Source organism: Portunus trituberculatus, chromosome 38 (genome assembly GCF_017591435.1).
Source record: "Portunus trituberculatus isolate SZX2019 chromosome 38, ASM1759143v1, whole genome shotgun sequence".
Taxonomy (NCBI): domain Eukaryota; kingdom Metazoa; phylum Arthropoda; class Malacostraca; order Decapoda; family Portunidae; genus Portunus; species Portunus trituberculatus.
Window position 1 is genome coordinate 26951543 of NC_059292.1, and position 27500 is coordinate 26979042.

Here is a 27500-nt window from a genome sequence, read left to right on the forward strand (position 1 = left end):
CTTGAAGACACTTCCTGAAGCTCAGAGAGAGAGAGAGAGAGAGAGAGAGCATGCTTAGACCTGAATGAGTGACGTCACTCAAATGGTAGGAAAATATGCCTGGTAGCACAGACCGCCAAAAGAGCCGAAAGTAATGCTACGGAGTGCGGACTGCCGTCTTTATTTTTTTTTTTTTCTTGAAAATCTCAGGTGCGGAAGTATGGATTAAAAATTTCGCTTTTCTGCACCTGTGTCAGGTGTGGAGGTATGGTCTTAAAATGTCGCCTTTCCGTACCTGTTACTTCCGCGCTTTTGAATTTTTTTTTTTTTTTTTTTTTTTTTTCCGCATTTCGGACCTCCGCGCCTCGTTTGGTGCAGGGTCTCTTTTTAACCCTGGTTTGGTGATCCGCAGGTACGGAAGAGCGGAGGTGCGGACCGAGGTACGGAAGTGCCCAGCTCTGATATATATATATATATATATATATATATATATATATATATATATATATATATATATATATATATATATATATATATATACACTCAACCCTCGATTTGCCGGACCTCCATTTGCCGGATTTCGGATTTGCCGGACAAGAGTCTGTGGCCGGGACAAGTCGATTTCAAACTACCGCGCCAGACAAAGTTCGCAAATCGGGCACTATAGATGGCAGTGCGGGCGGACATACACGTCTAGTACTGGACTGTAAACAAGTCTGCCGCGTCACACGAGTGTTGTGCTTACGTGCTTGTCGTGGATACACCTCTTCTTCACAACGATGCCACCCAAAAACCCACCAAAGAAAGTAAGGTAAATGCTAATAAAAAAAACAGTACAGATGTGTGTCGGCGGCATTGGCATGTGTTACGGCCCCACGTGGTGAGATGATGATGATGATGATGATGATGGTCGTCGGAGGTTTTGCCTTTGCCTCGGCACCTCCTGTTACTTCTATTCTTCCTGATCCTGCCTTTCTTTTATTTTTCTTTCTCTTGTCTTCCACATCTGGTGCAAAGTCTCTTTCTTCTCCCTCAGTTTTGTTTTTCTGAACAAAAAACGTCTGATTTATTTTCCAACTTCCTGGTACAGCTGGTGCAGGTGCCGAAATGCCGTTAAAGACAACACTATGTTCCCACCGGAAATTTTTGCCGTTAAACACGGGATTCCGGTAAATCGCGTGCCGTTAAAGCGGGGTTCAACCTGTATAGGGTAAAGTCCGGCAAGGGGGTAGACCCCCGGACATTTTCCATTGCCGGACATTTGCCATTCCCGGACAAGCCTTCCCCCCTTTTAGTCCGGCAAATCGAGGGTTGAGTGTATATATATATATATATATATATATATATATATATATATATATATATATATATATATATATATATATATATAAACATACAATAGACTCAATACTTGAACTTGATTTGTTCCAAATGGCTGTTCGAGTATTAAAAAGTTTGAAAAGTGATAGCTATAAATTAGTTAATCTATTATTCAATAATTATTTTTCTAGGGCTCACAAAATTAGAAGCCTAATAAGTTTGATACATATGACCGCCCTGTCCTGAAACCAAATTGTTTGTTCGATATGATTTGCTCCTCTTCTAGAAATTTAACCCATTTTTCTTTGATAATCATTTCACATAGCTTCCCTAAAACACTTGTAAGTGACACTGGTCTGTAATTTAGTTGTTCAATTGCCTTTCCTCCTTTAAATATCAGTATTACGTTGGCTCTCTTCCACTCTAGTGGAACTTTCCCTTCATTTATTGAACTTGTAATTATTTCCCAAATCGGAACCAGTAGTTGCTTTTTACATTCTTTTAACACCCATCCTGATACACTATCTGGCCCCATTGCTTTTCTGACTTCCAACTTATCCAATAATCTTCCAATATCCTCTATTTGCACTGCGATCTCCTGTAATCCTTGGCAATCCAATGCCCTATTAGGTTCTGTGAAATCATCTGCAGTGAATACCGTTTTGAAGCTCTCATTCATTATTTCACACATTTCCTTCTCTGTTTGGTATGTCTTCCCTTCTTTAATTATTTTTTTCAATTGTTTCCTTATTCTTTGTTTTGCCATTTATAAACTTGTAGAAAAGTTTGGGTTCATCTTTGCTTTTATCCACTACATCTTTCTCAAAGTTTCTTTCTTCCTCTCTCCTTACTCTAATATATTCATTTCTAGCATCTTTGTACTGCCGTCTGTTATAGTCATTTCCCTGCTTTAAGAGTTTCTTCCATGCTTTATCTTTTGCCTTTTTTGCTTGTATGCATCTAGCATTGTACCAAGCATGTATTTTTTTCTGAACTCTATAACAGGTACAAACTTTTTTACTCCTTCATTATATTCCTGTAAGAATATGTCATATTTCTCTTGTACTGTTTTTCTACATAATATTGCTCCCATCAATATCAGCAAAATAGATCCTTAATTTTTCAAAATCCGTTCTTGCATAATCTAATCTCTCTCCTTTATAGTCCTCTCTGTAACTTATCTCATCTTCCTCCTGAATTTGCATCTCTAATGTCACATGATCTCGTCTCCCATTGGACTAAGGTATTGTATGATTGGAGGGGGCTCTGGTTTCTTTGTGAAAACTAGGTCAAGCAACGATGGTTCTTCTTCCCCTGTACCTTGTTGACTCCTCCACCCACTGGTCCATTGCATTAACCATAGTCAACTGCAACACTTTCTCACTCCACTGCCCAGCATTATCCATTACTTCCATCTCTCTCCAGTTTACTTTTTACAGTTAAAGTCTCCAACTAAAAGTATTCTTCTATCTCTTCTTATCATGTTATCTAGGCACTTTATCACCTCTCTTTGCATATCTTTATGTTCTTCTGTTCCCCATGTATTAGTCTTTGGTGGAACATATGTAACTATAATTTTTCTCTTCTTCAAATCTTCTGTTTTGATTGTTACTCCCATTACTTCCACTTTGTCCTCACCATATTGCACATCCTCCACACATATATTATCACGAACCATTATTAGCACTCCTCCTCCCCCTTTATCCTTCCTGTCTCTCCTCCAGGTATTATATCCCTCCTCTTTAAAGTTGACATGGATCTCTCCTCTCAGTTTTGTTTCAACAATGCACATTACATCCAGCCTTTTCTCTTTCAAATAATCCCCAACTTTCAATATGCTTGATAACAGCCCATCTATATTAGTATACGTCATTCTTAATTTCTTGCCTCCTCCACAACCACCTCTTTTTTCCTTAGTCACTTCTTTAGTCTCATATCCAGAACCCTCCAATAAAAATCCTCCTTCTCTATCTGTCCTTTTCTTGTTTTTTTTCCTTCGCTTCACTTCATAGCACTTTCTCCTTTTTCCTTTCCTCTAAGTTCATCTCTCTTTTTATCTATATATCCTTGTGTTCAGTATCATCGCCCAGCTTCCCTTTCCTAGCCATAATTTCCTCTACAGCCACTTGGGATCTCATTCTCACTTTCATTGGTCTCCTACCTTCTTCACTGTATCTTCCTAGCCTGATCACTTCCTCCACTTCCTGATCTAATTCTTGTGTGCTGTCTTGTACTCGTTTGGTTACAGTTTTGGCCAATTCTCTCTCTTCACATTCTCTCGTGAATTTATTTGGATTTTTCTTTTCCTTTATCCCAAAAATCACGGTTTTTTTTCTTGTCCATAGTATCCCACACCAGGTCTTCTTTCTCTTTAATAACTTCAAATTACAGTGACTTTTGTGTTCTGAATTTGTCTCTTTACAACCTCTGAAAATTTTACTTTTTCCTCTTCTTGCTCCTGCTTCCATTCATTTCATAGTTCCTTCAGCTTGTTTTTTCACAATCCACCTTCTGTCCTGTCCACTTTAACCTGCAAGCTCCTTAAAGAGCTTTCGTAATCTTGGCAAGTGGCTTTTAGTACATCATTTTGTTTCTTTATTTCTTGAATCTCCTCTTTCAATCTCCAATTTATTGCACTGACCTTCTCACATTCTGCTAATCTCAATTTCAGGTCTGTGTTTTCTGTTATCAGTCGGTCCCATTTGTCCATTAGACTGGACATCACCTTCATACACCTTAATTCCCTTTCTACGTTGATTAGCCTTCTCATATCACCTCGTTCATCCCTGAATCCTGAAAAATCCTTGTCCATAACATCATCTGTTAGTTTTCTTAGACCAACAGTAGTTTCTATGTACCATTGGCTTTCACACGATGGCGTATGTTTTGATTCCGCCATACACCTGCCATCACTAGTCTAGTGCGGTTAGAGTAACGGGTTCAGAATAGATTTGGGTAATGACCATGGCAAGTGAAGTGTTTTCGTGGTCATTGTAGTTGTGTAGGAAGGAAGAATTAGTTGTTCCATCACTCTCTCATTATTCTTACCGTTTATATGATCCAACACTTATTTAATTTCGAGACAGGAAAACCTATGGCCCTCTCCCCCCTGTACTCGTACATATATCTAGGCCAGTCTCCAACTCCTTTGTACTTATTCTCTGCGAGCTGCTCAGCTGCGTGTAATCAGCACGATGGCTGGACAGTGTGTGTGTAAGGAAATATCTAAGTATCATGTTATTTTCAAAGTCTATAAATAATTTTTGGATTTTTGTGTTTTAACTTTTTACATTTTTTAACAAGTGTTTATTATGATGTCTTGTTTGTGTAATATTTGTTTTAATCAGAAAAAATATCTTTATTTTCCTAAACACTGCTAAAAATATTACAAATATTTACGAGTACACACAGTGGTAGTAGGGGAGTGGTGAAAAGGAGCATAACAGGAGATGGCTTGAGACCTACTAGTTAACAAAACTTTTAGAAACAAATCTCCAAAGAAAAAAGTAAATGTACATAATTACTAAACTAGAGCACAACTTTTCCATCACTTTATTTATTCACACCTTCATTTTAAAAAGTATCACAATTTCCATTAGTCTGTTAGAAAGTCTTGGAACATCTTTCAATTTAATATGCATCAGTATTGAAAGTACACATCGGTATTTACATCACTGTTGAAGATAAAGAGCATCCAAACCTAAAACATTTTTGCTTTTTGATACATCATTAAGTAAGCAAATTGCCAGAGTATAAATCAAATGCTGAGCCTTGTAACATTATCTGATCATCATACCTTTAAGAATACAAGATTTCTAATGAAGAATACAACATAAATGGCACTTTTGGAAAGGAATAAACCACCCTAAAAAAAAATTATAAATAAATAAATGAATAAAAAAATTAAATTTCCCAGAAAATCTTTCCAACTCCCAAGTCATATCCAGTTATAATCTAAAGACATCATAAGTAATAACTCCACAAAAGCAAGGTAGAGCATGGGGAAAGCTGTAGCAACATTAGTGGATGATAGCAGTCTCCAATCTTTGAACCTTTATGGTCACTATTACTGCAATGCTAATGCTCAAGTGCCTCAAACAAAAGAGCATATATAAAAACCTTATAAAAGACAGAAAAGGGAAGATGTATTTTAATGCAGTCATCACGAGGTCTTCTTCACCATCTGATGCACAGTAGTCACCAGCCTCAGAATCTGTTGTGGTCCTGGAGCCACATCTGTCATCAGTGCCTTCACCTCATCCTTCCTGAAACAACAAAAGTATTTCTTCTCTTTCCTGCACCAAATTTTTTTAATATTTTCTACTAATCTACATCTCTTTACTGAGTCACATCACTAAAATGTTTCACTACTTGTCTAACCATGTCTGCACATTCCAATTGATCCTGTTTATGCAGAAAGTGTATACCCTTGATTTCATTAAGTTATTGTACATATAATAGACTTGCGACCATTAGTTATGCCCTAAAACAGAGAACTAGAGCCAATAACATCTTGATCCCAGTAAAATTTATCTGACCTTTCATATACTGAAGTATGTCCATATATATGTGTTAAAAAGGAAGAAGAAAAGAGGAATAATAGCTGAGAGAGATGGAAGAGTGTGTCCTGATTCACCTCAGCTTGCCATTGCCAATCTTGATGTTGACAGAGGGATGGAGAGTGTAGGGGTCATCTGGCTGGGGTGAGGGTGGCTCCAACCTCACCTCCACTTCCAGGCTTAAGTGGTTCTTGTAGCTACTCAAGCTGACCTTGATACTGATCAAGATAAAATGTCAAGAATTAATATGCTGTTCATCATCACAGTTGGCAGTAAAACTGAAATAGAAATGAAGTGATGAAACATGAACATATATCATGAAAATATATTTAAATTTTATTGTCAACTGTACCTCCACTTCCATTATACATACACAAAATTACCATACCAATAGTAATGTTTTTACCCTCAACAGTAAACAGCAGTAGGTATAGGTAAAAATATTTGCTATTCCTTATATAGATATTATTTTCACCTGTTAGGAGTAAATTTAGTACAGTGGAGAAACTTGATTAGGTTGAGTTCCACCATGAGGTCATGGGCAGAGAGATATGCTTCAAGCAGCTTTTCCAGGGCAGCACCTGCCTCACACACCACCGCACCCACCAGGCCTGGCATGGCACCATCAAGACGGCAGCCCAGCACATTCAGCACCAGCCGGCCAACTGGATTGCTCATATCTGAAATGCAACAGAACTTCTACATGCTAAAAGGCTATAATACTTACTGCATCATTTTAGTGAAATGCAACAGAACTTCTACATGCTAAAAGGCTATAATACTTACTGCATCATTTTAGTACTTCTGATGAGGGTTTTTAATGTGTGGCAGGAAATTGACCAATTTCATGTCATTAAAATCAAATATGAACCTTGATATTTTATCATCCCTAAGAGAAACTCAAGATGACTCACTCTGACTTTTTAAGTTGGTGTCAGCACTAGTAATGATATGGTGGTATTGGGAGTGGTGGGCCAGTGTGAGGTACACAAATAAGGGACTGTGGAGCAGATTCAGGCACCACTTGTCTCCCTTCACCTCATGCAGGTGCCACTTATATCTTTCACTACTGAAACAAAATCATTATGAATAAATACAATAAAAAAATCAGATTATCTATTTTTTTTTTCTCTTTTTTTCATGGTTTGACCTGCAACATTGAGAATATCTTTCTGACAAAGTATGAGGAGTAATATTAACCAGATAAGTAGAGTAAAAATAATACAAAATAACACTAGGAAAAACATCACTTCATTCATTACTGCCCTATAATCATGCCTGTATTTTTTTCCTAAACTAGTACTACTTCAAATCAATATTTTTCTCTCTACTGGAGAAAGAACTATAAATCCTCAAACTTTTAAATCATAACCTGATGGCTATAGGTTTCTTTCATTATAGCTAAACTACATATACTAGGCTGTGCCTCTTACACATCATATGCTAAGCAGAATGTGTACAAATACATGAATGTGCTGCATTACAGGACTGTACGATGACAAGTTTTCATATGAATAGTAGGGCACAAGTTAAAAATGGGAATTAGTAGAAATCAGTGGTTTTCTATTTGATTAGGACTGTCAAGAATGTGTAATATCACATTTTTTTTTTATTTATGCTCACATAGATGGTGTTGGAAGGGAAGTGAATGCAAGAATGTTATGTAGAAATTCAGTCTAGTGACTATTGATGATAAAATGAAGAACACAAGGCAGTTTATCTTTGTAGATGATACATATGATGAGAGACTGAGAAAACTGATGCAGAATTGAAGATTATGTAAAGCAAGAAAACACATATCCCTTGACAATACAGATCATTCTGAAAAACAGATTTTATTCCTAAAAAAAAAAAAAAAAAAAAAAAAAAAAAAAAATCTTGCACATGAATAGATGCAAAAGTGACAACTTACTTTGGGTGAGGGATTACTGAACCAGCACGGAGGGAACACCAACTAGGGCAGCAAGATGGAGTTTCAGGTGCTGGCAAGGTAGCAGGTTGGGGAGCCATGAATGAAGAGGAAGATGGCTCAGATGTGGCAGTTGAAGAAGAAATGTGGGTATCTGGGCTTGAGGATGCAATGTGTATGGATGACATTAGTAAGGATGGTGAACAGTGTGGGCTCAGGGGTAATGATGTGGGTAAGGTTTCTGGTGATATGGAAGGTGTTGCTGGCACAGGGTGTGGGGATGAACAAGGTATAGTAGTGGAGTGAGAATGTGTGGAAACAGCAGTATCTGGAGAGGCTTGGGATGTACATGATGCAAACAGTTTGGGTGCAGGGGTGTCTGAGCACTCTGAAGATGGAGTTCGTTTACCAAGAATGGACACTGCTTGATCTTGCTTCTTGGTGGTACTGCTGGCCTGATCTATAGCCACCTCATGGCTTGACCTGCCTCTGGTACTGCTGGCCAGATCTACAGCCACCTCATGGCTTGACCTGCTGAGATTACTTACAGGATGGCTAACCTCAATGTTGTGATCCACCTCCTGAGATTGTCTGATGTTCCCCAATACAGAATGGTTTGTCTCTGTGGATGGTCTGGTGACAAGAATCACAGGACAAGTCACCTCATTATTTTGAGTGGATGCATTGACCTGACTCTCAGCATGGGTCATCTCCATATCTTGAGCTGACCTGGTGATTTGACAAGATAATTCCACGTCCTGGTCCTCAGATGATGTCAAGTTGGGGTTGATGTTGGTCAAGGTGTTATCCACATAGTCATCAACATTATGAGGAGACATGGCAAGCTGAGGTTGACATCCTGGCCTCGAGACTGGATAGATTACATCCACACTCTGGTTCACTTGCTGGGATGACCTACTGAGCTCAGCCAATGGCCAGGTCATTTCCATATCATGGGCTTGATTTACAAGACAGGCCACCTCCTTAGGTTTTATGACCCGACCCACAGGATGGGTCATCTCCATGTTGTGGTCCACCTCTTGTGACTCTCTGATGACCTGACCCAGAGGATGGGTCATCTCCATGTTCTGCTCTACCTCTTGTGATCCTATGATGACCTGACCTACAGGATGGGTCATCTCCATGTTCTGGTCCACTTCATGTGAGACTCTGATAACCTGACCCACAGGACAGGTCATCTCCATGTTGTGGTCTACCACTTGTGACCCTCTAATGACCTGACCCACAGGACGGGTCATCTCCATGCTGTTCTGGTCCACCTCTTGTGACCTCATAACCTGACCCACAGGATGGGTCATCTCCATGTTGTTCTGGTCCACCTCTTGTGACACTCTGATAACCTGACCCCCAGGACAGGTCATCTCCATGTTGTGGTCTACCTCTTGTGATCCTCTGATGACCTGGCCCACAGGATGGGTCATCTCCATGTTGTTCTGGTCCACCTCTTGTAACCCTCTGATGATCTGACCCACAGGACAGGTCATCTTCATGTTGTGGTCTACCTCTTGTGATCCTCTGATGACCTGACCCACTGGACGGGTCATTTCCATGTTCTGGTCCACCTCCTGGTCTGACCTGGTGATCTGTGTTGTCACGCCAGCTTCTGTAAAAGGTACCAATGTTAAGTGTTTCCTGAAAACAATCTCCTTTTAGGAACTACACACAATTAAATCATGGAGTTACAGGTGATAGGATACTGGTGTGAATATTTCTGAGATAAACAGATATAAAACTTTTCTTATTAGCTTTGGGATCAATCATGTAATCATTTTGATCTCAATCAAGAAAATGTCACTAGTTTCCACCCTCAAACAAGACAACCATAAAGCTATTAAATATTATATACTATCTCCTTACACAAAGCTGGCATTGCCAATTCTCTGATGAATACATCCTAAAAGCTAACACTTATCTAAGACAATATATATCAGTATTGTATATATAAACTCAAAATGCAACATTTTCAATGATGTGTAGTGATCACTGTAAAAAATAATTTATCAACACAAAACTAAACAAAATTTCATCTTTAATTGAAAAGAAATCATATCTACAGTAAGATTTGCAAATTATGTTTTTTTTATGAAACATTTCTTTCCCTGAAGCTTCTAGAATCTATAAAGTTATTATGATACAATATCCTTAAAGATTTATGCTTCATAATCAGCAAACACTTCAGTTATCAGTATATGCATACTGTGAAACAGTGTTCCTCTACTTCTCCTCACAAAAGGAAAAGCACAATACAAAAGAGGAAAAATAAATTCAATACTACTCACACAAAAAGAATCAATATTTACACAAAGATAAATTCAATATTACTTACCACTGGCCATTTCAACCCTATGTGTTAATGCAGTGACCTGACCCACAGGACAGGTCATCTCCATGTTCTGGTCAACTTCTTGTGACCCTCTGATGACCTGACCCACAGGACAGGTCATCTCCATGTTCTGGTCCACTTCTTGTGACCCTCTGATGACCTGACCCACAGGACGGGTCATCTCCATGTTCTGGTCCACTACTTTTGACCCTCTGATGACCTGGCCCACAGGACGGGTCATCTCCATGTTCTGGTCCACTTCTTGTGACCCTCTGATGACCTGGCCCACAGGACGGGTCATCTCCATGTTTTGGTCCACTTCTTGAGATCCTCTGATGACCTGACCCACAGGATGGGTCATCTCCATGTTGTGGTCCACCTCTTGTGACCCTCTGATGACCTGACCCACAGGACGGGTCATCTCCATGTTCTGGTCCACTTCTTGTGACCCTCTGATGACCTGGCCCACAGGATGGGTCATCTCCATGTTCTGGTCCACTTCTTGTGACCCTCTGATGACCTGGCCCACAGGACGGGTCATCTCCATGTTCTGGTCCACTTCTTGTGACCCTCTGATGACCTGACCCACAGGATGGGTCATCTCCATGTTGTGGTCCACCTCTTGTGACCCTCTGATGACCTGGCCCACAGGACGGGTCATCTCCATGTTTTGGTCCACTTCTTGAGATCCTCTGATGACCTGACCCACAGGACAGGTCATCTCCATGTTGTGGTCTACCTCTTGTGACCCTCTGATGACCTGACCCACTGAACAGGTCATTTCCATGTTCTGGTCCACCTCCTGGTCTGACCTGGTGATCTGTGTTGTCACGCCAGCTTCTGTAAAAGGTACCAATGTTAAGTGTTTCCTGAAAACAATCTCCTTTTAGGAACTACACACAATTAAGTCATGGAGTTACAGGTGATAGGATACTAGTGTGAATATTTCTGAGATAAACAGATACAAAACTTTTCTTATTAGCTTTGGGATCAATCATGTAATCATTTTGATCTCAATCAAGAAAATGTCACTAGTTTCCACCCTCAAACAAGACAACCATAAAGCTTTAAATTAAATATTATATACTATCTCCTTACACAAAGCTGGCATTGCCAATTCTCTGATGAATACATCCTAAAAGCTAACACTTATCTAAGACGATATATATCAGTATTGTAAATATAAACTCAAAATGCAACATTTTCAATGATGTGTAGTGATCACTGTAAAAAATAGTTTATCAACACAAAACTAAACAAAATTTTATCTTTAATTGAAAAGAAATCATATCTACAGTAAGATTTGCAAATTATGTTTTTTTTATGAAACATTTCTTTCCCTGAAGCTTCTAGAATCTATAAAGTTATTATGATACAATATCCTTAAAGATTTATGCTTCATAATCAGCAAACACTTCAGTTATCAGTGCAGTCAACTCTCAATTAACGTGAGTGTTATGTTCCTGGAGGTGTTGTTCAAACGTATTTTTCCCATATAAAACAATGATAATTGGGCAGATTGCATTCCTGACCACTGTAGAAGTCTGCCTATTTCAGGGATTTTGTTATTTAAACATAAACAAATTCAAAAATAAAAAAATAAAATGAATAAATAAAAAGAAAGTACATTAGGTCATGGAAACAATAAAAACACACGTTCTCATCTACAAATCTTTCTTGTCCAAGATTTTTAAAAATTATTATTCAAAATGATTTGTCACATGATTTTATATGCCCAGAACATCATTCCGTATTCATACATTCATTAGTAGAGTGTTTAACAAAATAAACCATGAGTATAATTTGGTGGTGGTTGCTAGCAGTGTTTGTTTACCATCACATCAGCTGACTGAGCCAAGCAGTCCAGACCACGCTTCTTCGCCATGGAAAATTTCAGAGTTGCAGAGCATGACTTATTAATAAACTTTGTAAGCCAAGAAAAAAAGCTTCTAAATAAAAGCACAAATAGCTGTATAGTGGCCTTAACACACGAGAGAATTGCCACCTCCTTCAACTGTGCAGGCTATGGGAAGAGGACTGTCCACCAGCTATCTACATAAATGGATACTTATCAAGCAATAAAGACATACATAAGCTAAGTAGAACTCGGATTGAAAACTTGGGAGATGGAAATGCGGTGATTGAAGGTGGCAGCAGCAATGTTGTTATTTCTCAGACCTATTAATTTGCTAAGATTTTGTTGTTATTGATGCGCTACTGAAAAGTTTCATAGATTCCATCCCTGGGTTTGGTTTTCATCACAATTTTTGTAAGGTAGGCTATTTAAACAATAACCTATATATTTCATTTCTAAAGTCAGTTAGTTTAAAAAAAATAATAACAGATATTAAGGCAAAATATATGCAAAGATAATGACAAAGACATGGGTCTTGGTTCACCTTCGACAAAGGTAAATCCTGCCTGATTGTTGCCTTCCCAAGCTGTGGGAAGGCAGCATTTACTCTCAAAAAGACTGAATTTTTTCAGAAAGTATGTTTCAACAGATAAAGGTGGAAGCTATTATTAAGAATCTGGCCAAGAGTGTCTCAGTGCAGCTCCCCCCAGAAACATGGTGGGTGCGCAACGTCATTGAATCAACTTAACGACCGTTAAATCAAATAAATAACCCTATTGAAAAGCATCTCTTAATATCAAGTCATGTTAAATCAAAATCATGTTACTCAAATTTATGTTAATCAAGAGTTGACTGTATATGCATACTGTGAAACAGTGTTCCTCTACTTCTCCTCAAAAAAGGAAAAGCATAATACAAAAGAAGAAAAACAAATTTAATACTACTCACACAAAAAGAATTAATATTACTTACACGAAAATTAATTCAGTATTACTTACCACTGGCCATTTCAACCCTACGTGTTAATGCAGTGACCTGACCCACAGGACGAGTCATCTCCATGTTTTGGTCCACCTCTTGTGACCCTTTGATGACCTGACCCACAGGACAGGTCATCTCCATGTTGCAGTTTACCTCTTGTGATCCTCTGATGACCTGACCCACAAGACAGGTCATCTCCATGTTGTGGTCTACCTTTTGTGACCCTCTGATGACCTGACCCACTGGATGGGTCATCTCCATGTTCTGGTCCACCTCTTGGTCTGACCTGATGATCTGTGTTGTCACGCCAGGTTCTGTAAAAGGTACCAGTGTTAAGTGTTTCCTGAAAACAATCTCCTTTTTAGGAACTACACACAAGGAAGTCATGGAGTTACAGGTGATAGAATACTGGTGTGAATATTTCTGAGATAAACAGATACAAAACTTTTCTCATTAGCTTTGGGATGAATCATGTACAGGTAACTCACGATTTACGCATGTTTGATTTATGCGTTTTTGTTATATCGCAACCGAAAAAATATTATAATTAATCTAATTTGCGCGATCGGTTTGCTTATAAGCAAGTTGGCCCAACCGCATTTTCAAACTGAGCGCCAGACACAATTTCAAGCTGCTCGCCTGAGAGTTCCGCAGCTGGCCGATAGGTGGGAGCTCCACTCTTCTCATGCCTCATTTGCAGTCTACCAGCACTGAGTACAGACAGAATCTCTTCAATCTGCCTATAATTCACCAAAACGTCCTTCATCTTCTTCTGCATGTGGGGTTATTTTTGATAAGTGGATTTTTGATAAAGTGGAAAAGCTCAGAGGAAGATGGTGACTGACTGTGGTGTGAGTGGTGAAGGCAGTGATGCAGTGAGTGTTGTGCTTATGTATTCTTGGGATTTTTGTTTTCTCTTATTATTTCTTTGCTTTCTCTCATTATTTCTTGCATTTCCCTTTACTCTAAATACACTTCTAGTATTTAGAATGGTAAATAATAAAAACATGCTAATTTAGCCAAATAAATAGAGTATTTTGTACAAATTTTTTTTAACCACATCCTGCATCCCCCCTATTATCTATTGTTTCACATGAAAATTACATGTTTGTTTTACACAATTTTTGGTATACGCGACGCCTCTTGGAATGCATCTATCGCGTAAATTGAGTTACCTGTAATTATTTTGATCTCAATCAAGAAAATGTCACTAGTTTCCACCCTCAAACAAGACAACCATAAAGCTATTAAATATTATATACTATCTCCTTACACAAAGCTGGCATTGCCAATTCTCTGATGAATACATGCTAAAAGCTAACACTTATCTAAGACGATATATATCAGTATTGTAAATATAAACTCAAAATGCAACATTTTCAATGATGTGTAGTGTAAAAGAAATTTATCAACACAAAACTAAAAAAAAATTCATCTTTAATTGAAAAGAAATCATATCTACAGTAAGATTTGCAAATTATGTTTTTTTTTATGAAACATTTCTTTCCCTGAAGCTTCTACAATCTATAAAGTTATTATGATACAATATCCTTAAAGATTTATGCTTCATAATCAGCAAACACTTCAGTTATCAGTATATGCATACTGTGAAACAGTGTTCCTCTACTTCTCCTCACAAAAGGAAAAGCACAATACAAAAGAGGAAAAATAAATTCAATACTACTCACACAAAAAGAATCAATATTTACACAAAGATAAATTCAATATTACTTACCACTGGCCATTTCAACCCTATGTGTTAATGCAGTGACCTGACCCACAGGACAGGTCATCTCCATGTTCTGGTCAACTTCTTGTGACCCTCTGATGACCTGACCAACAGGACGGGTCATCTCCATGTTCTGGTCCACTTCTTGTGACCCTCTGATGACCTGATCCACAGGACGGGTCATCTCCATGTTCTGGTCCACTTCTTGTGACTCTCTGATGACCTGACCCACAGGACGGGTCATCTCCATGTTCTGGTCCACTTCTTGTGACCCTCTGATGACCTGACCCACAGGATGGGTCATCTCCATGTTCTGGTCCACTTCTTGTGACCCTTTGATGACCTGACCCACAGGACGGGTCATCTCCATGTTCTGGTCCACTTCTTGAGATCCTCTGATGACCTGGCCCACAGGACAGGTCATCTCCATGGTGTGGTCAATCTCATATGATCCTCTGATGACCTGACCCACAGGATGAGTCATCTCCATGTTGTGGTCCACTTCTTGAGATCCTCTGATGACCTGACCCACAGGACGAGTCATCTCCATGTTCTGGTCCACTTCTTGTGACCCTCTGATGACCTGACCCACAGGACGAGTCATCTCCATGTTCTGGTCCACCTCTTGTGACCCTCTGATGACCTGACCCACAGGATAGGTCATCTCCATGTTGTGGTCCACCTCTTGTGACCCTCTGATGACCTGGCCCACAGGACGAGTCATCTCCATGTTGTGGTCCATCTCTTGTGACCCTCTGATGACCTGACCCACAGGACCAGTCATCTCCATGTCACAGGATGGGGTGGTGGACTTGCTCCTTAAACAGGTCCTGTCCTTGCTCTGTAGCACCTCCTTGTATTGCAGGGGACCTGAAAGAACATCAACATTCCACCAGATAGCCCTATCTTGAAGACCAAAGTTTACTAAACAGAAGTCAGAGGTGAATCAATGGAACAATTAACAGACTGAATTAAAATGTGGGTGCTCTCATTATTGAGACCAATCAAAACCAGACTGAAACCATTCAGACACACTCAACATAACTATATCATACAATGAGAACAAAAAAAAAAAAAAAAAAAAAAAAAAAAAAAAAAAACTTGAGAATATAAAATCATCAGAAACATATCAACTAAAGAAGTCAAGGGAATTAAAATCCACTGGACCTTAATTACTGAATATGACCTGGAGAGAGAGAGAGAGAGAGAGAGAGAGAGAGAGAGAGAGAGAGAGAGAGAGAGAGAGAGAGAGAGAGAGAGAATTTTTATGCAAAGTAGCTTCTAATCAATATCATCTCTTATCTCCATGTTTCTCACCATCCACCACTTGCAATGTCAGCTCTTCTCAGAACAGGTCAATTGCTGTAAAATGTTCAATTATTATTGCATCTATTTATTTATTTGTTGTGTGATTCTGTGCAATGAAATATTCTTATGCAGATCAAAAAGTATGTGCATTATTTCTACTTTATACAAAAACTTCAAAATTCCTGGGTCTGAAAAAAAATTAAGTAAATTAACATTACTTTTTATAGCAAAATAGTATTGATGGAAAAAAAAAAAAAACTTTTAAACTCCCTCTTGAAATGGTTAAGTTAAAAATAACTGAAGCAACACTGAAAACATTTTGAAGTATGCAGTATTGCATGTTAGTTATCCAAAGAGAGGAATACAGTAGATCCCAAAACTCTCATAACCTGGAGTGTCTTGAAGAAACACACATGATACTTACAGCAATATTACACAGAAAAAATTTCTCCCAATTTTGTTAGAGACCAATGATACAGAAAGTTTGGCAAACACCAAGCCAGCATCTCTTCTGCCACTTATTTTGCTTTAATTACGGAAAAGTAGATATTGTATACAACTACATGTCTTTTAAGGGTTTTTATTTGACAATGGAACAAAGACACTGTAATAAATCTTTTCCTCCACTGGACAACTCGTATAGAACCAACTACGTCCGGATCCACTATAGCTAAATTAATTTGTGGTAAGCATTTATACTCCAACAAAATTTAATGCAGGTCTCTATCACAACACCTCTATCTCACTTTCTGCAATTGGTAAATAAGCACCATAAGCAATTTCCCACACCAATCAGCCAAATCACAAGGACACCCTGCCACATAATAATCATACTTCTTTTTTATTAATTTTATATATGACAATTTTACTTAAGTACCACAATATATTATTATTTTACATATATAGCTTGCAATATAACAGGTATTTGATTTCAAATACTCCCAGCAAGTCCAGCACCACAGCCATTTTTCATTCTTCCTAAGAGAAAAAAATGGGCTGAGTGATATCATTTTCTGGTCAGTTTACCCTACTGGCAGCACAAGCAGGCAGCATATTAGGAGAAATCTGCCGTGTGATACCACCTTTATACTTTGTGCATATCAAAGGGAATGTATGAGAGAATTCAAATAGCTATTCTATAATGAAAATAAGTAATATAAAATGACGAATTAAAAGCCCTTATATTAAGGAAGGCAAGAGACGCACCTGAGGTTGTGGGGGTGGCAGATGGCAAAGCTAAAATCTTGTTGAGAAAGTTTTTAGTGTCTGATGTATCACCACCATCTTCAGCAGATGGTGATGAGGGTTCAGTCTTGGAGGTTGGGAGAGCCAGAAACTCTGCAAGGAAATCCTTCTGCATGTTTGTATCATCTTCATTATTGTCTCGTGAAGGTGATGGTGGAAATATGAGCGGCCTGTCATACACTCTTGAAGTGGTGCTATCACTCACTGTTACTGAAGACAGTCGAGTTATCTCAGTATGTGTGAGGGATAAGAGTTTTTCATTCTGTAGGAGTGTGAGAACTGAAATAAGCCTTACTTGCGAAAAACAAGTATTATGGAATGCATGCTCATATGCCTTTAAATTCTCAATTGTCATAAGGTAAACTGATCTACAAGCCCTGCCCCATGTCTCATCCCTCTTTTTGAAGGGCTAGCTAATTGGTGCATGAACTTGCAACTTCTCAAAACCTTTTATATTTAAGACATTTTCTGTCACAATATCCAGCTGCCTTGTGTAAGTTGATTTCTGAAGACAAAAATAATATCAAAGTACAGTAAACCCTACATAAGTCAGACAAATTTAGGGGAAGGCCAATCTGAGTTATCCAAAAATTTTTGTTTTATTTTTTTTTTTCTTTCACATTTTGCACACCTGTTATCATTAACAACTGAAATGGTCAATGCACTGCATTATGTACCTAGGTACTACATACATTGCTCCACCAAAAGGCAAGAGGCAATGAGTGCAGCTTCTAGATCAGCCTAGACTCCATGCACCTACAACAGTATTGGTCTGAAAGCACAGATAAATTAGTGTATGATATGATGACTGGCAGGAGTCAGGAACAACTGAAGACTGACCTGACTAAGCTGAGTAGCAGTGTGATGTAGTGATGATGCAGCTGCTATGCCAATACTGGTATCAGCCTCATATCTGAAAAAAATATGTACATAGATAAATGGTTCATTAATGGACCTGACAGAAAATATTCCTAATTTAGTAACAGAAATGTAGTATGTTCAAATACCATGCTCCCCAAAATGCTCTGATGCTTTTGAGCCCAACACAGATTAGCCATTCAAGATGATGTAATCACTCATTAAGAAATGAGTGATTACATCATCTTGAGCCAGAAAAATTACATCAACATGATTTCTATTGCCATAGTTCAAGATTTACAAGCATAAGGAATTAAAAGGCCTTTTAGCACAAGGAAATGTTAAGGGAATATCACACTGACCTATGATACACAGAACAAGGAACATCCACCCAAGGTAGCAAGAATTTGTGCAATTAGCAGAGCAATGTTGGAATGGCTTGATATCCATTCTGGCCCTTCATATGATATCCCAGTAAAAAATAAATCTAAGAAATTTCTAATAAAAACCTACTGTTTCAACTCAAAAAAATGCACAAGTTATTTTGTATTGAAATGTTAAATAATATTTCATCAATCTAGACAGATAATATATATCATGTCAATAGTTTGTGCTCATAATAAACAATCTTGCTTGACGATTGAATAGTGTCCCTTTTGCTGATGGTTGGCTGAATCATCTCCAGGAGTCGACTGAATTGTGTTCTGCTCACACACATCCTGGTCGGTCATCGAATGCTAACTCCTAAACAAGCATCCTGTACTGACTTCCTGTCTATCATTCTTGGCTCCAAACTTGCCATCACACACTGCTTGGTTCTCTAGCTTCTTCAATAACAGCAAGTGCAAGTGGAATTCCAGCACGAAGCACAGATTGAAATATTAAAGGCATGGTTATGTTCTGGTTTGTTTTGATTAGTCTTAGTCTTGGTTGCTGGGCTGTTTGCCTAGCACAGCAAGAACACAGGCAGTTTGTGTGTGATAACATTTCTAGTTTCATGCCAAGAACCATAGCCTCCATGCTGCACATCATAGGCCAGTATGACACCACTTTTAGTGAACACTGTTATCTCTAAGGTCTTATATAGCTGTGTTTTATATTATGCTCTTGGGTATTCAATCAATCCTAGATATTAATGAGAGATTATATATGCAACTTCACACTAGAAATAGAATTAGTAATGTTATGTATTACTGTAATAATCATTAGCTGAAAAATTAAGAATTCAATGGGAAGTCAACACACTAATAAGTAACATCCATTTCTCTAGGCAAAGCAAGTATGGATTTTTGTACCCTTGCCACATAACAGCATGGAATATGCAGGCAAGATGTTCATTTATGACAATAATGAAAGCAATAGACAATCACCAGCTGTCAGAATTCTGAACAATGTTTGTCCCCTTCTTTGTGACCGTGGATGTTTTCCATAGGTAGTACTAAATTGATCATTGATGAGAAAAGTGTTATATGAAAGATTGAGACATAATTTATCTGAAAGCAGTTTTAAATGAGACTAAACCAAAACTGTGTATTATAGAAATCAAAACATTGCATATAACAAAAAACTGAGCCCCAATATAATCAAGAGTGGACCTTTCCTTTATGTGATATGGCTGTACCTGACAGACTTGGAATTGCTGGTTGGAGTGGGCAGGGTGGATGTTGAGCTGTCATGGTGCACCACTGGCATCTCATAAGAGTTGTCCCACTCAGTGTTGCCACAACGCTGAGCCTTGTACTCCCTTCAATGAAAGGGTCAAAAGTGAGAAGGAGCAGTTTTGTGACTATTTGCTAGACTGCACACACAACTACTACAAAAAAGTATTGACAGATTTAAAAGATAACAAAAGTACACATGGTGGATCATATTAAAATGGAATGTAAATTAAAGCTATTGAAATCTAGCAAATCAGCATTTTGCTTTTGATAGTTGCAGTTTTATATTCATAGGAGTGCATCCTTCATGACAGAAATATAAATACTACAGCTAGTCATGTTGTTCTTTCTTTGAAAAATAGAAGTTATAGTACATATTTTGATAGTCCTCTTTTTCTTGAGGCTAGTTACACTTGAGTCACAGTTGTGTTTATTTCAAGAATGGAACCAAAGCCATATCTAAGTGAGGACCAGACATGTATTTCCTTTAAAATCTCTGGTATAATTTGTAAGTGATGGTTATTTGTGTACCACTGTCCAAATACATACTTATCAAACTATCAATCTCACTTCATGATGAAATGCTTGAATAAACTAAAGTTTCATGTAAGACAATGCCAATGTGTAGTGAGACATTTGCTCCCTATTCTAACACAATATGCCTTTCTTTCAGTGATTCTTGCTAGCTTACAAATAATTCTGTGACAGAATCACTCACTTGACTATATTTGTTCCTGAGAAGGACACTCGCTTCTTGAAATTCAATGAACGTCTCTCATGGTAAGCAGTCCTTGCTGGCGACTCCTTCAGGATCTGTAGCACAGGAAGCATCTTAATAATACAAATTAAACATTTAGAGGTACACTGGAGATCAGTAGAGATGGATATGGGACAGAACAACCATAGCTTTTTTCCAATCAGGTAAACACTCTCTCACACACACACACACACACACACACACACACACACACACACACACACACACACACACACACACACATTGGTGCTTTTATTAATTTTACTTGATTTTAATATGTTCATTGCCTAACTTTTATTTGCTTTTAAATCTTACCTTTCACTCATTTCTTGATGATGTGTAATTGGTAAGTACCTAAGTGGTAGTTTGTTTTGGTGTTGGGTTGTCACTGTGTTCCTGGTCTGGCAGGTTGGTGCCTCACTCACTTGCCTTGCCCCAGTGCTATTATTTATCTGTTTTTTTGCATATTGCCAGCCAGCCAGCCAGCCAGCCAGTCAGTCATTGAGATGTGTGCTTCATTACATCTTTATTGGTCCTTATTTTCCTTCTACAATTGGACAGCTTTTGATAGCTTTACAGTTGTAGACAGTTTGTTCCTTAGTGTTCAATTTTAACACAGTTTGGCTTGCTTTGAGGACATTTTCAGACAGTTTGACATGTTTTAAAGGCATTTCAACACAGTTTGGTGTGTTTTGGGAACATTTTAAGACAGTTTCACATGTTTTTAAGTCATTTCAACACAGTTTGGCGTGTTTTGAAAACATTTTAAGACAGTTTGACATGTTTTAAAGGCATTTTAACTGTTTGGCTTGTTTTAAGACATTTAAGTCAGTTTGACATGTTTTAAAGGCATTTTAACAAAATTTGGCATGTTTCGAGAATATTTTAGAACAGTTTGACATGTTTTAAAGGCATTTTGACATGGTTTAGCATGTTTTGAGGACATTTTAAGACAGTTTGACATGTTTTAAAGGGATTTCAACACAATTTGGTAAGTTTTGAGAACATTTTAAGACAGTTTGACATGTTTTAAAGGCATTTTAACAGTTTGGCATGTTTTGAGAGCATTGTGGGACAGTTTATGTATGTTTTGAAGGCATTTGGGACTGCCTTCCATACACCCTTCCTAATGTCATTCAATTATTAGAAAATACACACACACACACACACACACACACACACACACACACACACACACACACACACACACACACACACACACACACACTGTTCACACACACACACACACACCCACACCACACACACACACACACACACGCACTGTCTCCAGAGACTGCAGATCAAACAGTGAAACACACAAGCTACCAGGCCTGGCCCACCACACACCCACATGCTCCCAGGAAGTGTGGAATGGATAGACCCGTAAGAAATAAGTTCCCAAATTCAAAATATGCCGAGGAGGCCCAGGGAGCAAAAAGTAGCCATTCAAAATATGAGTCCATCATCAACAGGGGCAACAATGCAAGGTAGATTGGTAATATTAGCGAAGAAATTTGCGGAGTTGGTGAAGGAGTTAAAAGTTCAAAGGGGTGAGGATGAGCAAGATAGAGAATTCCGCAAGGCTTTGAAGGAAAGAGTCAGGAGATTGGAGGAAAATGAAAAACGATTGGTGGATGAGAATGCACACTTGAGAGAGGAGGTTGAAAAATACAAGAGACGGTTGGAGGAGAAAATGGAGAAAGTTGTAAAGGAGAAAGATGACTTTAAGGAAATGATCAGTGAGCAAAGTGAGAAGTTTAAAAGAGAATGGGAATTGAAGAAAACACAATGGACTGAGTCGAGGGAAGCGGAGATGGTTGGATTACAAGAAATAATTAAAGATCAGTTGAATGAAGACAAAAAAGAAAGGTCTAAGGAACTGGTTAATGTTATGAAGAAGAAGGAAACATTGATAAGAGAAATAGCAGAAAAGAAGAAGTGTGATAATATTTGGGATGAAAGAACAAAATATAACATATAAGCCTAAGAGAATTAAAGAAGAATTAAAAACGGTAAGAGATCTGTTCAAAAATCTAAATGATGATGAAAAAAGACCTACAAGAAGAAGTGGAAGAGATCCATAGACTGGGTCCGTATAAGGAGGGAGTAAGGAGACCGATTAAAGTAGTACTGAAGTCACAACAATCTGCGGAGGACATTTTATATAGAACATCAAAATTAAGAGAGGTAGAAGGTTGTAAAGAGGTGTATGTAAGAAAAAATAGAAATGAGGAAGAGAGGAGAAGATATAAGGAATTGTTGGAAGAGGCGAGAAGGAAAAATGATGAACGGTCTGAAGAGGAAAAGGAAAAGTTTTTGGAGAGTTATAGGAGAGAGTCAGAAAATGGTATGTGGAAAGAAGGAATGCAGAGGAACCCCTAGAGGGAGCAGTAGGTGGACCGTGATGTATACTAATATAGATGGGATACTGTCAAGTAGATTAGAATTGCAAGACTATGTGATGGTGGAGAAGCCTGATATAGTGTGTTTGACGGAGACAAAATTACATGAAAAAACAAAGGTAAATTTGGATAATAAATATAATATATGGAGAAAGGATAGAGAGGGTAAAGGTGGAGGAGGAGTTATGATTATGACGGAGATAAATGTGGATAAGGTTTGGTATGGGAAGAACAATGCAGAAGTGATAAGCATAAGGTTAAAAAGTGATGGAAAAGAATTAATAATCATGGTGACCTATGTACCTCCTAAAACAAATTCTTGGACATTAAGGGAATACGACAATATGATCAAGGATACTTTACAGAGTTTGGAAAGTGTATTAACTGGAAAAAGAAAGGTGATACTAGTAGGAGATTTTAATTGTAAAGAAGTGGATTGGGAAAATCTAGTAAGTGGTGTTGGAGAGGAAGCATGGGAGAGAGATTCTTAATCTAATGATGGAAAATATGATGGAACAGAGGGTGAAGAAAATACTAGATATAGAGGAGATGATGAACCGCTAGACTGGATTTGGTGTTAACACGAGAAGTGTACCTATGTGGGGATATACAATATAAATGTCCATTGGGAAGAGTGATCATGTGGTTATGGAAATGCAGATGGCAATAACACAGCGAAGGAGAGATGAGACATACAGGAGTGGTAGATTGAATTATAGAAAGATGGACACAGAAAATTTGAAAAATTATTTCAGAACATTAGATTGGGAGATGTTACAAATCAGAGAAGTGCAAAAAAATATGAGATTTTTATGAAATATTATAAAGAAGGAGTTATGAAATTTGTACCAAAGTATAAACCGAGAGAGGAAGGAAGAAAGGATTGGTTTAATGCAACTTGTGTTAAGGCTAAAGAAAAGAGATGTGGCTTGGAAAAGATGGAAAAGAGCAGGAATATACTAAATAAGGAGAATTATAGAGTGGCGAGAAATGAGTATGTGAGGGTAAGGAGGAGGAAGAAAGAAAATTTGAAAAAGATATTGTAGACAAGAGTAAGGAACATCCAAAATTGTTTTACAGGTTCATAAATGGTAAACTTAAAAGAGAGAGTCCATTGAAAGATTAAAAGGAGAGCAAGGGATAGTAGATGACCCTAAGAATATCGCGAATTGCTAAATAATAGGTTTCAACAAGTATTTACTAAAGAAACAATGTTTGTAAAGCCTCAGAATGTAGAAGGAAATGTGCACATGGATGACATTAAGATACCTAAAAGGAGTTATATAAAATGTTGGAGGAACTTAAAGATGATAAAGCGATGGGACCAGATGAAGTTTCAGGAAAATTATTGAAGGAATGTAGAGAAGAATTGATTGATCCATTATATGATATTATAAGGTGCTCATTAGAAACAGGGAAGTACCAGTAGAGTGGAAAAGAGCTGAAGTGGTGCCCATTTATAAGGGAGGCAGTAAGGAAGAGCCTCTTAACTATAGACCTGTGTCTCTAACAAGTGTGGTCGGTAAGATTTGTGAGAGGGTGATAAAGAAATATTGGATACGGTTCCTGGAGGATCATAAGTTATTATCGGATCATCAATTTGGCTTTAGGAAAGGGAGGTCATGTGTAACAAATCTACTGAGCTTTTATTCAAGAGTGGTTGACAAAATACAAGAGAGAGGGATGGATGGACTGTGTATATTTGGATTTAAAAAAGCTTTTGACAAGGTACCTCACATGAGACTGCTATGGAAATTAGAGATTTATGGAGGACTGAAGGAAAAGTGTTAAAGTGGATGGAAAACTACTTGAGATGGAGGGAGATGAGAACGGTAATAAGGGATGCAAAGTCGGACTGGTTGGTGGTGGAGAGTGGAGTCCCACAAGGTTCAGTGCTGGCACCAATACTTTTCCTTGTCTATATTAATGATATGCCAGAGGAGTAAACAGTTATATTAATTTGTTTGCGGATGATGCGAAGTTGTGTAGGTGTGTGAAGAGTGAAGAAGATTGTGAAATTTTACAGGCAGATCTGGATAAGATTTGGGAGTGGAGCAAGAGGTGGGAGATGGAATTTAATCTGAGCAAAAGTCATGTGATGGAGATGGGGAAGAGTGGAAGACGGCCAAGAGGGTCATATAAGATGGGTGAAGGAGTAGTGTTGAAAAAGGTGGAAAAGGAAAAGGATTTGGGAGTGATAATACAAGACCATGGGCAGTTTGAGGCTCATATTGACAAGATGTTTGGAGAAATATATAATTTGATTAGAAATATTGGATTAGCCTTTCATTATATGGATAAAGATATGATGAAGAAATTAATTAGTACTGTGATTAGACCAAGATTGGAATATGCTGGGTGGTTTGGTCCCCTTATAAAAAGAAGCATATAAGGAAGTTGGAGAGATTGCAGAGAATGGCAACAAAAATGGTTCCGGAATTGGCAGAAATGACCTATGAGGAGAGATTAAAAGAAATGAATTTGCTTACCTTGGAACAAAGAAGAGAAAGAGGAGATTTAATACAGGTTTATAAACTGTTGAACGGTTTGGATGAAGTGGATAATGAGCAAATGATGTTGAGAGAGGAAAACTTAAATAGAACTACGAGATCGCATAGTAAAAAGATAGCCAAGGGAATATGCTTGAAAGATGTGAAGAAATATAGTTTCCCACAGAGATGTGTGGAGGTGTGGAATAGTCTGAGTGAGGAGGTGGTGTCAGCAAGGAGTGTGCATAGTTTTAAAGGAAAGTTGGATGTGTGTAGATATGGAGACGGGGCCACACGAGTATAATACCCAGGCCCTGTAAAAATTACAACTAGGTGAATACACACACACACACACACTTATACACAAGGGGGAATGTAAATAAAAAAAAAGCACCACTATAAACAAAACATATGTCGTCTTCTTTGTGCAATACAAATTTACAAAATTTATTGAAATATGGAATTCCGTAAGTACAAATATGTAGTGTCACAGTTATCACAACAAAGTTCACAACAGGGGTAATGTAGCGAACAGATTTATTCAGACTTTGTCTATGGTGTTAGTCTAAATTAGCTCCTCATCCTGCCAACCTACTAAGGTTGCCACTGTGAACCAGAACAGAAACTATCATGGCATTCATGGTAAAACTTACTGAATTCCTCCTCTTGCCAGGCCGGAGTCCTACAACTGGTCTCTCTGTCCTGAAAAATGTTATGATGGATCAGACAAACATGCTGACACACATATACAAGTGTGTGTGTGTATGTCACAAAATACTAGCGTTACTTGTGAGTTGTTGAAATTTATTAGTTTTCTTTCGTAATAAGTTAAGATTTAAGGTTAGGTTAGGTTAGTCCTTCTTCCACCATGGGAATTTCCTTAAAAGTTGTCTTTATTCCTGTTCAAAGTTGTGGCAAAAGTCACAGAAAATTGTCACTGCAACTTAGCTTAGTCTGATGTTTCCAAAACGTTTGCAACTTTCAACTTTGTGACTTCAAAATTCATGGTGCGGCAAAGTTGCAACTTGGTGCCACAATGCCTAACTCTGTATACCTATGTATCTATACAATGGGTTTTATGAGGGTCTGGAAGAAAATAATTGAAAAATAAGGTGCCAGAGTTATACTGAATCTTTCTTCAGCCATAAGGGATTTGTGGAAAAACTGAAAATTCAGTCAGTGTGCAAAGATCTAAAGACATGCTTAATGAATGAAATCCAAGAAAGTGATTCTTCTACAGCAGCCTGCAGGAGTGACGTCAGGATAACTCAGTTCACTATAGGTTTGCTGGTACAGTTAATTCACATATATTGTCACAGTAATGAAATCACCAGAGGGAGATATAAAGGCTGACTGGAGGATCTGAATTCGTCTCCTCACCCCACCCCACTCACCACAATGCCTGACAGGAAACAGGTAGCTTAATTCAGTAGCAATCTACATAAAATAAAGAAACAAATGCAATCAAATTCTAAGCAACAATGTATCTACCGAGACAATACAACGTCATAGCTGGAGCCCACACATTTCTTCCCTTCCCCACCTTAACAATAGCTGCCCTTTCCCCACCCGTGACTTTCCTTCACTCTACTAGTACACAATACTTTCATCATACTCACGCATTCTCTTTTTCATCATCCATAGCGGCGTTTCTGTGCTAGGAAGATAAAATCGTCAGAAGGAAACTTTGAACGTCAAATACCATCAACACAACAAGGTTTGAATAGGAGACATCGCCTGGCTTTCTCATCTCGGCTCCCCTTACATCAAGTTATCAACCCTTAGCACACGCCTCTCAGCTATGTCGTGAAAGACTTCATTAATGTTCAATGAATTTTGTGTATTATCAGAAGAAGAAAAAATAAATGCAATTATTTCTATGTACTGCATAGGTATTTTAAACGTCTCTCCTCCTTTCTTGTACAACGTACACTAATTTCAATTCATTAATATCAATATAAAGTTAACTGAAACTGGTATAATACTACTTCTTCCTGTATTACTACTAATTATAAAAATGACAGGTACCCGTTCCTGTGTCAAGACTTTGGTCCCTGTTGGAACATCACCTGCCGCACAGCCCGCACTACTACGCCACTCAGCAGTC

At 38.2% G+C, this 27500-nt stretch overlaps 2 protein-coding genes across 4 annotated transcripts in view; one reads left to right on the forward strand and one right to left on the reverse strand.

The window, feature by feature from the left end:
* The window catches only part of LOC123514703, a 94150-nt gene that overhangs the window by 59720 nt on the left and 6930 nt on the right, over positions 1–27500 (forward strand). The gene's annotated exons all lie outside the window — the stretch shown is intronic.
* On the reverse strand, positions 4836–27162 carry LOC123514700. Of its 3 annotated transcripts, none has more exons than XM_045272756.1 (14): positions 27013–27162; positions 26047–26095; positions 20464–20558; positions 19709–19831; positions 18070–18142; positions 17191–17491; positions 14683–15546; positions 12965–13261; positions 10115–10951; positions 7771–9391; positions 6773–6924; positions 6334–6538; positions 5936–6076; positions 4836–5564 (listed from the first exon to the last, which is right to left on the reverse strand). In XM_045272756.1, the coding sequence occupies exons 1-14, from the start codon at positions 27033–27035 to the stop codon at positions 5462–5464; spliced, it is 4884 nt and encodes a 1627-aa protein (XP_045128691.1). In that variant the 5' UTR covers positions 27036–27162; the 3' UTR covers positions 4836–5461. The 3 variants fall into 3 exon arrangements, with proteins under 3 accessions (XP_045128691.1, XP_045128690.1, XP_045128692.1); XM_045272755.1 differs by having other exon boundaries at positions 6773–6927; XM_045272757.1 differs by lacking the exon at positions 12965–13261 and having other exon boundaries at positions 6773–6927.